Source organism: Peromyscus maniculatus, chromosome 4 (genome assembly GCF_049852395.1).
Source record: "Peromyscus maniculatus bairdii isolate BWxNUB_F1_BW_parent chromosome 4, HU_Pman_BW_mat_3.1, whole genome shotgun sequence".
In the NCBI taxonomy this organism is placed as follows: Eukaryota; Metazoa; Chordata; class Mammalia; order Rodentia; family Cricetidae; genus Peromyscus; species Peromyscus maniculatus.
Genome location: NC_134855.1, coordinates 2635059 through 2653412, shown reverse-complemented (window position 1 = coordinate 2653412; position 18354 = coordinate 2635059). Strand labels below are relative to the sequence as shown.

Below are 18354 nucleotides of genomic sequence, written 5' to 3'. Positions count from 1 at the left end.
CCACAATTTCCAGCTGTGTTTCTTATGCATCTCTCTTAAGGCTTCCTAGCTTTTATGCCCTGGGGTTTCTCAGTTTTCTGAAACAAAGCTTTCACAATACTACCTATGTGGACCTGTGTTGCAAGGATGTGTGTGCATGCACGTGTACAGCATCTCTGACCTCTCCTTCCAGATCACACTACTTTTACAGTAAACATGACAATGAATTCACTAGAATCTTATTGAGTTTCTTTCAAAGCAGGTTAATATGAGTTACTGACTAAATCTTTTTTACTTTATTTTTAAATTAAAGAGAATGATAAGTATCAAACCCAAGGCCTTGCCAGGCTACATACATGCTCACCACTAAGCTATTCTCTCAGCCTTAATTAAAGCAATATGCCCATGATATAGGAGTAGGGTCTAAAAGATCAGCTTTCAGTTGCTGGAGTATATAAGCAATGTCCTATTTCTTCTCCATTGTACCAACTATATTTAATAGGTGACTCAAAATGATGTTACAGTAACCAAGTTACCAAAAAAAAAAAAATTCTTCACAGAAAATGGCATCTATATAAAAGATTTTACCAATGTAGATAAACAGTAATACTCCAAAAAAAGAGGGGGCTTAAGCTAAACTCTGTACAAAGTAAACTGGAAATTAACTCATCCAATTCCTATATGGAGAATCTGCATTCTCACCATAAATAAATTCCTTGTGTTTATTTGGCAATCAAGTCAAAAACCCCTTTTAAGATCTTAAGTTCTAAAAGTACTCAGACAGCACTAAGTACACTAACATCACTTGGCTAACCATCAATATTTCATAAAGAAAACACCTGCTCCACTGAGCTCTGAAAATAATGCTCTCCCTGAGAAAGTTCACCCTGGACAAGAGCCATCAGTACAAAACTAATGCCCACCATGGGTCAAAGTTGAACTGACCAACAATAGGGCTTCTCTCCTCTAGTACAGAGGCACAGAGAGGGATGTGGCTTGGGATGCAGGCACTGGCCTAGGTTCAAATCTCAGCATCACAGCAGGGGAGAGAATGTTTCTCAGTTTAACACAGACAACTGAAACCTCAATGCTAATTACTGAATACCACTTCCTGCTTTGCTCTTCTCGACTGTCCTAAGTCATTTATTTATTAACCCAAGTAAAGACAGCAATACAATTCAGGACATTTACAACGTTTATAAAAGTGATGTATTATCTCTTAAGGGATACAGTATCCACTTTCAAGATAATTAGATACCTAATAACTTTTGTTGTTGTTGTTGGTGGTGGTGGTTGTTTTTCGAGACAGGGTTTCTCCGTGTAGCTTTGTGCCTTCCCTGGAACTCACTCTGTAGCCAAGGTTGGCCTCGAACTTAAAGAGATCCCCCTGCCTCTGCCTCCCGAGTGCTGGGATTGAAGGCATGTGCCACCACTGCCCAGCTCTAATAACTATTTTTAAATAACAGGCTGGTGAGACGTCCAGCCCTTAAAAGCACTGGCTGATCTTGCAGAGGACCTGGGTTATGTTTCCAACACCCAGGTGATGGCTCACAACCACCTGTAACTCCAGTTCCAGGAGACCCAGCACTTTTTTCTGACCACTACGAACACCAGCACACATACATACATGAAGGCAAAACACTTACACACATATAAAAATAAATAAATCTTTAAAATAGCTAATCAAAGGTAGAGACATAGCTCTGCAGTGGAGCTCTGGCCTGGCATACATGAAGCCCTTGTTTCAGTGTGGGTGGTGGTGTGGTGGTGCAGACATGCCAGGGTAGGGGCAGGGTTTGGCAGACAAGGGACAGGAGTAGTAAGAAACTTCAAGTCATTCTCCATCACACACCTTCTCAGAGTACTAGAATGGGCTAAAGAAGTCAGAAGTGAAGAGTTCTCAGATCTCTACAAAACTTGTACCAAAGTCTAGCTACAAATCTCTCTACCATTTTTTTTTTTTTTTTTTTTTTTTTAATTTTGAGACAGGGTTTCTCTGTGTAGCCGTGGCTGTCCCGGAACTCACTCTGTAGACCAGGGTGGCCTCGAACTCACAGAGATCCACCTGCCTCTGCATCTCAAGTACTGGGATTAAAGGTGTGGACCACCATACCCCAGCCGGACCACTTTTTAAATTAGGTTCCTCATTCTCAGTAGCCCAATTGCAGCAAGAATCCTGCTAGGTTACACTGGTTCTGTTCCTAATCTTATCATTCACAGTATCTGACCAAATCCTCTCATATCACACAATCTCACGTATGATGTCCAATTGCCTTGGCCTGCCTTCAGAATGCATCCTGCTAGTCAGGGGCTAGAAAGATGGTTCAATAGTGAAATCTGTTTGCTGCACAATCATGAGAACCTGGGTTTGGATCACAGCACCCATGCAACAAGCAGGGCATCCTGTACATGCCCGTAATCTCAGTTCCATGTGGGGCAGAGACAAGAGGACCAGTGGGACTTGCTGGCTTCAAGCATAGTCCAGAATATGCAAACCCCAGGTTCAGGGGTAGACCCTGCTCAAAGGAATAAAGCAGAAAGTGATAAAGAAGGGCATCCAATGCACTCTTCTGTGTTGGATGCCCCACATACACATGTACACATTTTATAGCCGTGTGCACGCGCGCGCGTAAACACACACACACACACACACACACACACACACACACACACACACACACACAATTTTTTTTTATAGAAAACAAATTCTGCTGGTTCTGTTTAGTCAGAAATCATGTTTTACCCCTGATATTTCTTCTTAGTAATTTCCCACCCATTCATCATTCTCTGATCCTGGCAATAAATTATGGAGTGAGAATTCAGTCCAGTTACATACTAAGATGTTTTCCTCACTACCACCCATTGCAATATTTCCTGTGTAAAATCCATTTTCACCTACTTAATAACTGTCCTGGTCTACTTTCTTCAGTAGAACCAAACTTTGTTTCAAATCAATGTTAAGACAAAACCAAGCAAAACCAGTACATCAAAGAAAATTGGCTTAAGTATCTAGAAAACGCCGGGCAGTGGTGGCGCACGCCTTTAATCCCAGCACTTGGGAGGCAGAGGCAGGTGGATCTTTGTGAGTTCGAGGCTAGCCTGGTCTACAGAGCGCGATCCAGGAAAGGTGCAAAGCTACACAGAGAAACCCTGTCTCGAAAAACCAAAAAAAAAAAGTATCTAGAAAACATAGTGAAACATATTAAACACATCAACTGAGCTTAAAATTCTCAAGATAATTAAGATAATTCACTGTAGCTGGGCGGTGGTGGCGCACGCCTTTAATCCCAGCACTCGGGAGGCAGAGCCAGGTGGATCTCTGTGAGTTCGAGGCCAGCCTGGACTACCAAGTGAGTCCCAGGAAAAGCGCAAAGCTACAGAGAGAAACCCTGTCTCAAAAAACAAAAAAAAAAAAAAAAAAAAAAGATAATTCACTGAAACAAGGTAACCTGAAAGCAAGTTATATATGTAACTGTGGCCCATTTTTTCCTGGAAGACAGTTGAGTCTGATACAGGTTAAGACTAAAAAAGATGAGCTACCCTCAAAGACTGGGTACTGGAAGTAAAAAGAAAATACTCCATGGTTCTGTGCTCAAAAGAAACTAAGATTCATAGCTTCTGTAGGATGGAGATCTGGTCTCAGGTTCAGAACACCTAATGGATCTAAACACTTCTCTAAAAGGTCTTCACTCATCGCCTTTACTCAGGGCCATTTAGAGGAAGAATCAGGCAGATCTCTGAGTTCGAGGCCAGCCTGGTCTATAGAGTGAGTTCTGGGGCCAGCCAGGGCTACACAGAGAAGACCTGTGATTTAAAAAAAAAAAAAGTCTTCACTCCTTGTCCCCTCCTCATTGTCTTTTCTCCACACTAAAGCACAATTACTTTCATGACAGGAGTATGTTAAATGCACCCTGTCAGGGGCTCTCAGAAAAAAAAGAGCTGCAGAAGGAGAGGGAAGCTGCAGCTGGGTAGCTGAGCCCAGCTCTCATGGCAGTGACAAATTCCTAGTTGGTTTGTTGTACTCTGACTTGGGAGAGATCTTTCTGAAAATCCTGTTCAAGGATCTGCCTTCAGAAGGGCAGCACTGCCTCTGAGTCATCTGTAAATAGGTGCACGACCTTCAGGGACTGCAATCTGGCATGTAAACTGATATATAATAGGATTCCCAATACATTTTTTAATGAAGTAATGAATTATTCATTAACTTTGGCCCAGTAATTCCATCTCTAGAATGTTATCTTAGAGGATAATCAGACAAGGTCAAAAATATGCAAAGTAATAAACTAAGACATTCAAAACAAGTACTTTATGATAACTTGATAAAAATAAATTTTTCAGCCATCAGTTAATATTAGAACAATCTTCAATAGAAAAATAACTATGTTTAGATGAGCAAAGCAACAGGGAACTACTTTGTGTACATATTTATACACAACATGTAGGTCCACTGCTCTTAGGGCCAATTTTTTTTGAGAATTCTTAAGTTTCTATTTCCAAAACCTAATATAAAACCAAATTATTTGCCAAATCCCAAGTGAATTCTCAGGTACTAGCCTATATTCATATACAGAAACATTAAATGGAATAACAAAGATTTAAAAATGCCCTGCATCAATTCAGCTTGGGTCTTGCCACCCAATTAGTACAAATTCCATGATTACATCAAACAGTTAAACTTCCTTGAATTCTGGAATTGCAAGTTTAAGTAAAAATAAAGCTTGGGAAAAAATAAGCACCTTCTGCACTTAATGTAAAACCTGTTGCTGTTATTTCTAACTGTTGGAATTAAGGATGTTTCATTCATTCTCTAAACTACAACAAACATACATGACCAAAAAAAAAAAAAAGAAGAAGAAGAAGAAAAGAAAAGAAAAGAAAAGCCAACTTTTGAAAAGCCAGTTATACAATAAAAACTACCTGAAAAGCTTGTATTGGCAAGATAGAGGATACAGGTACTTGCTGCCTAATCTGATGACCTGAGTTTGATCTGTAGATCTCATAAGTTAAAAATAGAGAACAGACTCCCGAAAGTTGTACTCTGAGAGTCACTCATACCGTCACACATGTACACCCTCCCCAACACACACACACACACACACACACACACACACACACACACACACACACAGAGAGACATTAAAACTTAGAAACCTTAGGAAGAACTCTTTGCCTCAACACAGAAAGCAAACTCTAGAATATAGCTATCCAGTACACAAACTAGTATAAGACTGGGGAGACCCAAAACGAACCACAGGCTATTTCTGACTACATCTCCATATCACACTGCTGAATAATTATCATAAGCCAAACAAACAAATTATCCACAGAGGGGTATCCAAAGCTTCAAAGCTGATTTACTCTGATATTTCATCTCCTCTGAGTGGATCAGCAATCTAATTGAGTGGCTATTCAAAACAGGCAAATCTCAACTCTTCACATAGTTCAGACTTACTACTCAACTGCACATTCTACCCAAACTGCAATTAAAGACAAAAAAAAAAAAGAAAGAAAGAGAGAGAGAGAAAGAAAGAAAGAAAGAAAGAAAGAAAGAAAGAAAGAAAGAAAGAAAGAAAGAAAGAAAGAAAGAAAGAAAGAGGAGAGAAAGAGAAAAAGCAAGAAAGTCATCTTCTGAAACACAAATTATAAAAAGGATGTTAACTCACTCCTCTGACCCAATGCCACTGGGATTATAACTGATGCCTCAGATGTGTGCTTATATACCCTCGGAATGTAAAAAAGCAAAATGAAAAACTCTTAAGTCTACAAGTCCACCATTTTTACTAAAAGTTAGGTTAAAATAATCCATCGTGGTATAATATTGTTATCACTGCATCAAATAAAAATAGCATCTAATAGACTGCGTTAAAAAAATGAACTACAAATTGCTATGAGGCTATTAGCATACAGTAAAAGGAGACAATCCATTAAGGATCACTGGTATCCAATGTTGTAAAGATCGACCCAAGAGGAAATGCCCATCTGACACTTAACAAACACAACTGTGACTCTCAAAAACCAACTGACTGTTCTTATGCCATAAACAGTTTACTTCACAAGCTTTTTGTCTTACTCACTACAGAATTTAGCTTTAAATTTGCAGTTCATTCTCAGGGTATTCAGCACAACTCATTTGCAATGGTTTGTTTTTGTCATCTTGAAACAAACTTGGGTCATCCGGGAAAAGAGAACCTCTCAATTAAGAAAATGCCCCCATAAGACTGGCCTGTCTGCAAGTTTGTGGAGTATTTTTTTTTTAACTGATTGATGTGAGAGGGCCTAGCCCACTGGGGACAATGCCACCACGGGAGGCAATAAGAAAGCAGACAGAGAACGCCACGGGGAGCAAACCAGTTCAGCAGAATTCCTCCATAGCTTACTTATGCTTCAATTTTTCTTTCTAGGTTCCTGCCCTGTCTTCCCTACATGATGTATGTAAGATGTAAGCTGAAATAAACCTTTTCCTGCCCCCACTGATTTTGATTATGGTTTTTATACAGCAATAGAAAACAACCAAAGCAGTAATTAAACTCTTTTTTTTTTTTTAGTCTTAAGTCTTGGGTTCAATTTGTAGTCTCATTTTAAATTTATAAACAAAGCAGAATGGACTGTCTGGTATTTTTTATCACCTTGTTACTATTTTTCTGTATAGTTCTAATCACTAGCACACTATATACTTTGCATATATGCATTATCTGTATCTCCATCCTAGCCACACTAAACTCCATAAACTCCACTTAAACTCCATAAACTCTTTCCTTAGCATCTAGCATACTGCTTGCTCTACTTTAACACTATTTTAGCAAATGTAATATCCATGAAAACAGACTAATTCTATTTTATACCATATACTATTAAATGACAGAATAAAAATCAGTCTTCATTGTACATGCATGATCTATGACATTTTGGCATTAGTCTACAATAAATCAAATTTATTGAGAGATTCATTATTTGGGGATTATCTATATGCATGATTATTCAAACATCTTCATTATTATTCCCTATAAAAATATTCTCAAGAACAAAGCATCACTATGAACAATGCACCATGTATAATATTATCTTTGCCTCAGAAATGTGGCATACAATTTCTGTATTGTCTAAATTGCATACAATCAACACATATTATGTCACAACACTAACAAATGTGATCCATAGGTGAAAGAAGTTTCTATGTCACTGTCCTTAAAGCCTTACAGATATAGGTAAGCACTTTATCTGAACAAAACAAAGGGAGCACTGGCAAGTAAAAGAATACTGTACCTTCACTGCTACATGAAGTTTTGCTGTTTTCTTGGATGGTCCTGAGGCTTCATATGTTGTGCCATCCACATCTACAGACATTGTGAAGACTGGGGCATGGACTGGGCCAGACTGTGACAAAAGCTTATATTGAAGCCCAGGCCTGATCTGGTTTAATCTCATTAGTGCATTCATAAGGTCTATTGCTTTACTGTCCAGAACTATGAAAGAAAAAGAAAATAGATTAGAAATTAACTAGAAAGCCAATATATCTTATCCATCCCATTAGCCACTATAAATTCCCCATGTGATGGTCTAGAAAGACAGATCAGCAGTTAAGAACACTTGCTCTTGCAGAAGATCTGGGTTCAGTTCCCAGCATCCACATACATGGTGGTTCACCGCCACCTGTTAACTCCATTTCTAGGGTACCTGATGTCCTCTTCTGACTTCTACAGGCACCAGGAATGCACATGGTGAAAATACATAAATGCAGGCAAAACATTCATTTATTATGTCTAATAAAATAAATATAATGTTTTTAAATTTCTCATGTGTTTACAAAAATGAGAATTTTAAAATACAAATTCTCTCCATGAGTAGTCTTTAAATTTCTTATACTAATAGGCTGCTAAAAATAATGTCCCATTAATTTCTATTTGTCAGCATTGATGTCTTAAGCAATGAAACTCAAAGTTCAATTACCAATTTTGTCAACTAAGGTCTATTCTTAAAATTCTAATTCAAGTCAATGAAACTCTTCATTTATTATTTTCTGAAGCAATAAACCTTCTCTAGTTCCCACAATCAGAATAATGATTTACATACTTTTCCTTAAGTTTCGTTTCATCTTCTTATTGGGATCTTTATCATCCCCTAATCCATCTTCAAATGGCCTCTTTAGAGCTGAAGATCCAGCACCTACAAACAATTTTGAGATCTTCACTGTCAGTTAAAACAAGAATCCTTTTAATGTTTGAGTAGAAAAATCTCAAAAAGATCACATGAGTTTTTCAACGATCAATTAAAATGCCATAGTTATAATCTAGAATGTGCAATGATCTTTTGAAACCATTTATTATCATTTTTATAAATACCTATTCTACATTTATTCAGATATGTGTATGTCTATGCTAGTCTGGATGCTTCTATCCTCCTAAAATTCACATGCTGAATCTTAATCCCCTATGCAAAGATGTTGAGGGAAGTTGTGAGACACAACCCTAATGAACATTAGAGTGGTAAAATATGCCTGAAAAAGAGTGCCTCTTCCACAATAAGACATATAGCAAGTGCCATCTGTTAAGAAGCAGAGGCAGGCACATCTGAGTTCAAGGCCAGCCTGGTCTACAGAGCAAGTTCCAGGACAGCCAGGGTTATACAGGGAAACCTTGTCTTTTTTTTTTTTTTTTTTTTTTAAGGAAAAAGAAGAAAAGAGGAGAAGGAGAGGAAGAAAATGAAAAGAAACAGACTATTACTAAGTATTGGGCGGTGATAGCACATACCTTTGATCCCAGCACTCAGGAGACAGAGGCAGGCAGATCTCTCTAAGTCTGAGGCCAGCCTGGTCTACATAGTAAATTCCAGGGCAACCGGGGCTATGTAGACCCTGTCTCAAAATACCAAAAAGAAAAAAGAAAAGGACCATTACCAAACAACCCAACATCTGTTCTCTTGGAGCACTGGGCCTAAACTTCCAGCTTGCATAACTATAATTACAAGTTTTCCAGTCTAAGGTACTTTACTGCACAGACCAAACTAGAATGGCATATATTCACATCTGTTATAAAACTGAACAAAAAGCCTATCATCTACGTGTCCGATGATTAAAAGTAGCTAGTTGTTGTAGATTATTTTAGGATGTTTTACAATTGTTTATTCTGTGGAACATTTGCTTAATGATGCAAAGATATGTTGCATTCTTGTTTTGTTTTGTTTTGTTTTTTGTTTTTCCAGACAGGGTTTCTCTATGTAGCTTTGCGCCTTTCCTGGAACTCACTTTGGAGACCAGGCTGGCCTCAAACTCACAGAGATCCGCCTGGCTCTGCCTCCCGAGTGCTGGGATTAAAGGCGTGCGCCACCACCGCCCGGCCATATTGCATTCTTTTTGCTGCATTTGTTTAATTCTGTAAAGCTGTGTTATTGTGCTTGCCTAAAACACCTGATGGTCTAATAAAGAGCAAAAACAACCAATTACATTTGGCATACCAATGTGAGGCTCGATATCCCTAGGGCCTGAGAAAGCTGAAAAATGAAAAGAGGCATGAGGCACTGATGTTCAGCCAGCAGCACTAAATAGAAACTAGAAGTAAAGCTAAGTAAAAACACTTATGGCAACATAAGTACCAGCTTGCTTAGGCTAGGAAGACTGAATGCAGTTCTCAGTCACAAACCTCCAACCAGGCCACAAGTTTTAGGCTTGGCTCTCACAAACCTAGAAGCAGGTAGAACAAGCCAAAAGAACCACGCTTAGCAGTCTAAAGGTGTAGCTTAGCAGTCTAAAGTTTGTGAGTGTGGTCAAAAAAAGGCTAAAAGATATGCAGGAAAGCAGGTTCAGATGGAAAAAAACCCTTAAAAAGGTTACCATGTGTTTAACAATGGCAGAGGCTTAAAAAAGAAAAGAAAAAGGGTATGGACAGTCATTGAAAGAAAGAATTTAAAAATAAAAAAAAGTCTTTAAAGAGAGAAGTAAAATAATAAAAAAGAGTAAACCACATAGAGATGGGAAATACACAGGGAGTCTGGATCCTGTACAGTATTGTGTTGATTCTGAATGTTTTGATTGCTAACAAGCAAACAACAGCTGCTGAGAGACATGGAATTGAAAGAGGGACTGAGGACATACACCAGCCTAGAAATTTTAGGAATGCCTTAACTTTAAAATAGAAGTCAAAAATGCTTTGGAGAAGAGGTTTTGCTTTTGTTTCCACAGGAAACAAGAGCTGTGGATTCATTCTGGGTTAATATAGATCAGGTTTGTTCAAGGGAGACCTCCTGAATCTTGACAGGTGATATCTATCAACAAAGGTTATTCCTGTTCTTCCCAGGACTTGGCCATTATCTCAAATCTTCTCTCTGAGACCCTAGAGATGTTTTGTCCACAGACAGCAGGAAGCAGTTTGGAGAACACAACACCCACATTCCCAAGAGTGGGGTTATGGGAGGCAGCTGATTATTTTTGGTGGGTTATGGATGTTTGTTATCATTTAGGGGAATATAGTATATTGATACAAAGTTATTTTTGTTACACTGTATATATGTTTCTACTCTTGTTTAAGATATTGCACCTATGCAGTTCCTTTAAAAATGTAAGGTAAAAAATTCTAGTTTTTGAAAGCTATTATTATGAACTATTTAGGATAATCAAGAAACACGGGTAAGTAGTTAGTCATCTATAACAATAAAATTTGTAGATATGTTAGGTATGCTTTCAAGATCATACAGATTTTTTATGTATGTATTTTTAGACAGATAAATGGTTTTTGAACACTTCAAAGACCTACAGAATATGGCATTTAAAATGTTTTGTCAACCTAAGACTTTTTTCATGACAATGAGACACATCTGCTCCTGGCAGCACCAATTTACTGCAGAGAAGACAATGGGCACTGAAGAAACTCCTTATGGAGTTTGCTTTCACTGTGGCAAGGTTAACTACTGGGCAAAGAAACTGCTCTTGCCTTTAACTGCTGACAATGTGCTGTGCAGGCTGGACATGCAGGACACAGAGGAAATCAACTGATGAACTTTGCCAATACAAGGCAGGACAGTCCTCCAAATTTCCTGCTTCACTGAAAAATTTGTCAGATGCTCTAGGCCTGTAGGCTGAAGATGGATGGCCCAACATTGCAGAGGAACTTTAGGTGACTGTACAGGCAGCCAACGGTCTCTATTGTTACATAATATTACATTTTTCTAGGTCTTTGATGGAGCTGCAGACTAGATAGTTATAGCTGCAGTTTTCCTTAGTTATGATAGAGAGTAAGTTGGGTGTAAAACTTTGGATAGGATAGATAGTGCATTACTTTCTCTGAATATGCTAACTACTAATAGACAGAATATTGTAAAATTTGATTCTTTCCTGAAAACTGTTTTTGTTGTATACAGTTTTACTATGTTGAAGTTGAAACTTTTTTATGCAGACAAAAAGGGAGAAATGTTGTAGAATATTATTTTAGGATGTGTTAATTTGTTTATGCTATGGAACATTTGTTTCATGATGCAAAGATGTGTTGCATTCTTTTATGTTGAATTTGTTTAAATCTGTGAAGCTGTGTTACTTTGCCTGTCTAAAATACCTAATGGTATAATAAAGAACTGAACAGCCCACAGTGAGGCAGGAGAAAGGATAGGCAGGGCTGGCAGGCCAAGAATAAAAAGAAGAAGAAATCTGGGAGAAAAAAAAGAAAGAGCAAGAGAACAAGGAGAAGAGGATGCTAGGGGCCAGCCACACAGCCAGCCACAGAGTAAGAGTGAAAATAAGATTAAGGAAGTAAGAAAAGGAAAAAGCCCAGAGGCAAAAGACAGATGGGATAATTTAAGTTAAGGAAAGCTGACTAGAAATAAGCCAAGTTAAAGCTGGACATTTATAATTAAGAATAAGCCTCCCTGTGTGATTTATTTAGGAGTTGGGTGGCAGGCCCCCATAAGAGTAGAAAAAACAACCAACAATAATTGGTTTAGAAGAACTGATCTACCTTTTCAAGTATTTCTAAACTGCTTCTATAAATTGTCAATATATTAAGATCTTACACTTTTATAAATCTGATCATCGAATTACAAGTCTTTTGCAAGATTTTATTTACAGTTTTCTACAAGGCTTTTTACCCACTATCAACTTCCTGCTTAATCAGAACACTGTGTAGTATTGCCTATTTGCATATACATTTTATGTGTCCTTAATTGCAGTTGGTGCAGGTCAAAGGTATTTTCTACTTGTCTTCTATTTTATAGAGTATTTTAACATGAGAGGTAGAAACAACATAATGGAAAGGAACCTAAAGAAAATGATACTAATAAAAGTGCTTTGCTGCCAAAGGTTCAAAGGAGAAAGAGAGGAAAGGTCATCAGCCTGCCAAAGTACATTAATGAATTCTGTCTTCAACTTAAAAATTAGTTCACGGGACTTTTCCTGAGAAAAACTATGCTCAAGATATTCATGCCACAAAATTTCTAGATAATTCTAGGAAAAATATGTAATAACAGTGAAATTCTGTATTTTCTCACTATCAAGATTTATTGTCCCTTGGCATAAACAGTTCAGCAATTGCTTGAGTCAGTATTTTCCAGTCAGCTCAAACTTGATGTTCTCCAGCAATGTCTACCTAGCATTGCTGTTTTGTTTGCATACAACTATAAGTATATTAGTCTTCTAGAGTGAAATTTTTAAGAAATAGAAGCTTTAAAATAGGAACTATGTTTATTCAATCCTTTTTCCACTCATTATCCTATTATTAAAAGCAGCTCCCTGACTAGAAAGTATAAGCTGGTTAAATACATGGATTTAAGTATGCAAGCTACATGGATAGAATTCTGTGGCTTCATTTTATCAGCCCTGCCATTGGAAAAGAACTCGAATACCTGGGGCTAATAAGGGAAAATATGGGCTTACATTTATAAAAAGCAAGTCTTATAACCTTCATGGTCTGGTAATAAGATCACTTCTGAGGTCTGGTACCATCCTTAGTTCTCATATGTAACAACTTTATCCTCAGAAGCACTCAAAGCCAGTATCCCTTATTGTTCCCATTATAAACTCATACATGCATCTGTTCAATAACAAATATTTTCAGCATAATCTACACATAGGCAATTTTAAGTATTTAACATTTAAGGACAAACAGTACCTCTATTCTCTGTTTGCTTAGTCACGTATAATGGAGACTAATTACAACTTGCCATATAACAGTGAAGTAAGCACATACAGGAGTTCAGTACCTAGGACCCCAATTTGGTTTGGGTTATGTATACAGATTCACACACACATGCACATTTTAATAAGTGTACTTGGCAGCCTAATTCCTTAACCTGAACATAGTATGTGTACACATGCATCTCAAAAACAATGCACTTAGAAATTTCAGAATGCCCTCACTCCACAAACTGCATTGGCAACATGTACTCCCATCTCTGAACAGTAGTTAAAATTTCTTCACCCCTAGTAGTAATCAAATCTAAAATACAAAGTAGAAAAGAAGGAAAAGAAACCCAGGTCAAAGGCACAGAAAATACTTTCCAAAATAAATAGTAAAAGAAAATTTCCGAAATTTAAGGGAAGGGATGCTATCACGGTACAAGAGGCATACAGAAAACAAAACAAGATGGGGACGGGGTAAGAGACAAAATGATAAAAATTCTAAATGTACAGAACAAAGAAAAGATATTAAAAGCTTCCAAAAAGAAAGACCAAGTCACATATAAAGGCAGACTCATCAGAATAACACCTGATTTTTCAATATAGACTTTGAAAGCAAGAAAGACCTGGTCTGACATTCTACATGTTTTTGAATGACCACAGCTATCAGCTCAAACTACTATACCCAAAGAAACTTTCAGTCATAACTGGAAGAGAAAGAAAAATGTTCATGATAAAAACAAATTTGAGGAATTCATGTCTATTAAGCCAATTCAACAGAAGATACTATAAGTAATACTTTGGTCTAAAGAGAAGATTAAGCATACCCAAGAGAAGGAAGGAACAAAAAACCCCAGAACAGTTAACCATAAGAGGTCTGAAAAAAAAAAAAATCAATACAACCACAACAACAAAATAAAAAAAAATTAATAAACACTGCTCAATAGTAACTCTAAATAGCAACAGTCTCATTTTTCCAATAAAAACAGACTAACAGCAGGATTAGAAAACAGGATGAGTCCTTTTGTTGCCTACAAGAAACACATCTCCTCATTAAAGACAGACACCACTTTAGGATAAAAGGACAGAAAGAGATATTCCAAGCAAATTGAATTAATAAACAGGCTATTCTAATACTCAGCAAAATGGATTTCAAGCCAAAACAAGACAGAACAGACAGGAAAAGGCAATTCACACTCATTAAAGGGAAAATTCAGCAACAGCACATTACAATTCATTACAATCCTAAACATTTACAAAACAAACAAAGGGGCACACAATTTTGTACAATAAACAATCTGAAACTCACAGGTTGATGCTAATATAGTGAAAGTGTACAACTCCAATAACCGCTCTTGCTGATAGGTTATCTGGACACAAACTAAACAGAGAAACTCTGGAGTTAAATGACATCATAAATGAAATGAACCTAACAGAATATTCTATGCCAACACTAAAGAATTTACTTTCTTCTCAGCAGCCCATGGAACTTTTTCCAAAAATGACCACAATATAAGTCTCAACAAATATAGGAAAACTAAATATCCTGCATCTTCTGGTCACAAGAGTATAAAGCTGAATTCCAACAACAATAGAAATGGCATAAAGCAGACAAACTCATGGAAACAAGGTACTAAATGAAAATTGGGTCAAGGGAGAAATCAAAAAGGAAATTTAAGCCAGGCAGCAGTAACACATGCCTTTAATCCCAGCACTAGGTAGACAAAGGCAGTCAGATCTAAGTTCAAGGCCAGCCTGGTCTATAGAGCAAGTTCTAGGACAACCATGGGGGTGTAAAACTTCTTAAAATTGAATCAAAATAGCCGGGCAGTGGTGGCGCACGCCTTTAATCCCAGCACTTGGGAGGCAGAGGCAGGCGGATCTCTGTGAGTTCGAGGCCAGCCTGGGCTACCAAGTGAGTTCCAGGAAAAGGCGCAAAGCTACACAGAGAAACCCTGTCTCGAAAAACCCAAAAAAAAAAAAATGAATCAAAATAAAAACACAACATAACAACATACCAAAATCCATGCAACACAGTAAAGGCAGTCCTAATAGGAAGGTACTTGAATGCTTAAAAAAACAAAAACAAGAACACCCAAACAAAGTAGACAGGAAGAAATAACACAGGGCTGAAATTAATGAAACAGGAAAGAAAAACAACACAGAATCAATGATGTAAAGAGATGGTTCTTTGGGGGAAAAAAATTAAAACAACAAAATTGACAAACCTTTAGTCAAATTAACCAGGAAGGATCTAATCCAAATTGGATCCAAATTTAGAGAAGAGGGCTAGAGAGACAGCTCAGAGGTTAAGAGCATTAGTTGCTGTTGCAAAGGATCTGGATTTGTTTCCCAGCACCCACATGGTCGCCCACAATCATCAATAATTTCAATTCCAAAGGATCCAATGCCCTCTTCTGGCCTCCATGAACACCAGGCACACACATGGCACACAGATATACTTGCAGGCAAAGCACTCATACACAGCCAGGCGGTGGTGGCGCACACCTTTAATCCTAGCACTCAGGAGACACAGCCAGGCAGATCTCTGTGAGTTCAAGGCCAGCCTGGTCTACAGAAAAAAAGACCCAGGACAGGCACCAGAAACCTTGTCTTGGGGGAAAACAAAAACAATAAAACACCACTCATACACATAATTTTTAATTGTAATTAGAAATGAAAGGGAGACATTACAACACAAAGTCAGTATTTCCAAAATCACAAAAAACTCAACAAAAGAAGAAAATGATAAGCCAGCACCTCTGATAAATACAGTAAAAGTTCTCTATATTTGCAAGCTGAATGCAGGCATATATGAAAAGATCCATCAACCATGATTGAGTCAGCTTCATCCCAGAGATGTAGGTATGTTTCAATATATGTAAATCAATAAACGGAATCCACCATATAAACAGACTAAAGGACAGGAACCACATGATTATCAGAGGCAGAAAAGGCCTTTACCGGGGCTGGAGAAATGGCTCAGAGGTTTAGAGCACTGTCGGCTCTTCCAAAGGTCCCGAGTTCAATTCCCAGCAACCACATGGTGGCTCACTACCATCTGTAATGAGATCTTGGGCCCTCCTCTGTATACATAATAAATAAATAAATCTTTAAAAAAAAAAAAAAAAAAGAAAAGGCCTTTACCAAAACCTAACGTCCCTTCATGATAAAAGTCCTGAAGAGACTAGGGTTACAAGGGACAAATCTCAACTTAATAAAGGCAAACCATAGCCAATATCATTCTAAACTAAAATCAGGAACAAAACAACTATCTTGTTATAGTCATAGCTAGAGCAGATAAACTGAAGATCAAGAAGATACAAATAGGAAAAGAAGAAGTCAAAGTAACGGTATTGGCAGACAGTATGATTTTAAACATTAAAGATGCCACATCTTTACACATCTACAGCTCATAAATACATTCTCAAAACTGGCAGGATATAACATTAACACACAAAACTCAGCAGCCTTCCTATATAGAAACAACAAACATGCCAAGAGAGAAATAAAACAGCATTCATATAGCACACACACACACACACACACACACACACACACACACACACAATCTCAGAATAACTATAAAAGTAAAACATATAAAATAAAAACTTTAAGACATTAAAAAAGAAATCACAGACGTTCCTAGAAAATAGAAAAACCATTTCAAGAACTCCCTGAAACTAACCAGATTCACTAGGCCTCTCTCTGCCAGAATAAGAAGAGCCCAGCTCAAAGAAGATTCTTGAACAAAAAGAGCTGCCTGGAAGAGGTTTAGACCAACTGAAACACCTAGAAAGACACTCTCCAACCTGTTGAGCTGCCTGCAGGCTGTGCAGTGTGCTCCAGGCTCCCAGCTTTTGTGAGCTGTCACCTGTGCGAAGGTGGGCATTGGTGATGTAGCTGCCTCTGAGTCATTCCTGATCTTGTAAGTGACCCTCACCCACAGTAACCCCAATAAAACTCACTGGTTCACCAAGTTGGACTTTGGTGATATCTGTACTTTGGTCTGTTTTGAGTCTATCTGGGGTGAGAAGATGAATGTGTTTCATCTACCCAGGAAACATTTTGTCACATAATAAGTACAGGCAGACAAGTACAAACAGGTGGCCGTGAATTTCCCAATACATTTTTTCATCCCCTATACTTTTGATTCTCTTTCTTTGTACAAATCACTTGCAAACTTCAGAAAGTTCATCACACTGACCAGTGGCAGAGATAATGTCTCTTCTTAACTTATGGTTTATCTCCTCTTAGACCAGAAGCCTAAAGCATGGTTCTAAGTCTATGCAGTAACAAAATCTAGCAACACAGGAAAATAAGCTGATCACTAATAAGAACAAACAAGATAGCAGGCTAATATCACTGATATTTTGGATAGAAGCAAATTAAGTTAAGAAAAGCAATAACTGGGATGACCAATGTTTAAGCTCCCCTAAACAAGGTGCACACCACCAATGTTAACCCTCAACTCTAATTAAACAAAACAACAACAACAACAAAAACCCTTTCATACTCACCTTCTTTATCAGTAACCGACCAGGAATACTTCTGAAAAGGCTTACTAGATGGAAGAGGGTCCATCTCCAGCACTTTATAAATCTGGCCAAAGGCTGATAGTCTAAGTGCATGCTAAAGAATAAAACATTATATTTAATGAAATCTCAATAACCATTCTTGCTTATATGACATTTAACTCAAATGACATTCTTTACATACTGTTATTATACTGGTAGAATTCCGTAACTTAAACATACAAGAAATGTAGCCACACAGAACAATTCAGAAATGGAAATTATGGTATCTTTCTAAGCAATCAGTGATACACCAGTTTCATACCTGTGCACTATGAGTGATTTCTTCTTTTTGCTGAGTGGTCATGTAGCTCAGAGCATCTGTTGGGTCTCGCTCACAAGGATCATGAAGGCCAGGACCCCCTTTGGCAAAGGCAAGGAAAAATAAAAATTTAGAAATGAGTTTAGAACATAGCAAAATAACAAAGAGAGAAGAGAAAAAACTGTAGAACTAAGTTAAAAGTCTGCTCATATAAGTAGAGTATTAAGGACAATCTGTCATTTGCAGTGTTAGCACCTGTCATTTTTTTACGGGAAGTCACCTAATACCAAAATGAGCCTTACTCCAAGAATTTACAACAACATGATGAAACTTTAAATAGATTACATATTTAATTTTTCTAAATTTAATAACAGACTTGCAACCAAAATGAACTTCATACTTTTCAAATAAGCATTTACATTTCCAGATTCAGACTTCTAGGT

The 18354-nt window shown here is 37.6% G+C and overlaps 1 protein-coding gene across 25 annotated transcripts in view; it reads right to left on the bottom strand.

Annotated features, from left to right (window-relative positions):
• Strbp (spermatid perinuclear RNA binding protein) overlaps positions 1–18354 on the bottom strand; it is a 181166-nt gene that overhangs the window by 39404 nt on the left and 123408 nt on the right. For all 25 annotated transcript variants that reach the window (XR_006070957.2, XR_013050279.1, XR_013050280.1 and 22 more), the window contains 4 exons: positions 17915–18012; positions 17596–17707; positions 8050–8142; positions 7243–7442 (listed from right to left, as the gene is read on the bottom strand). Coding sequence is in view for 21 of the 25 variants with exons in the window: in XM_076568485.1 (XP_076424600.1) it covers positions 7243–7442; positions 8050–8142; positions 17596–17707; positions 17915–18012 (503 nt within the window). In the remaining 4 variants the exon portion in view is untranslated. The remainder of the gene's footprint in view (positions 1–7242; positions 7443–8049; positions 8143–17595; positions 17708–17914; positions 18013–18354) is intronic.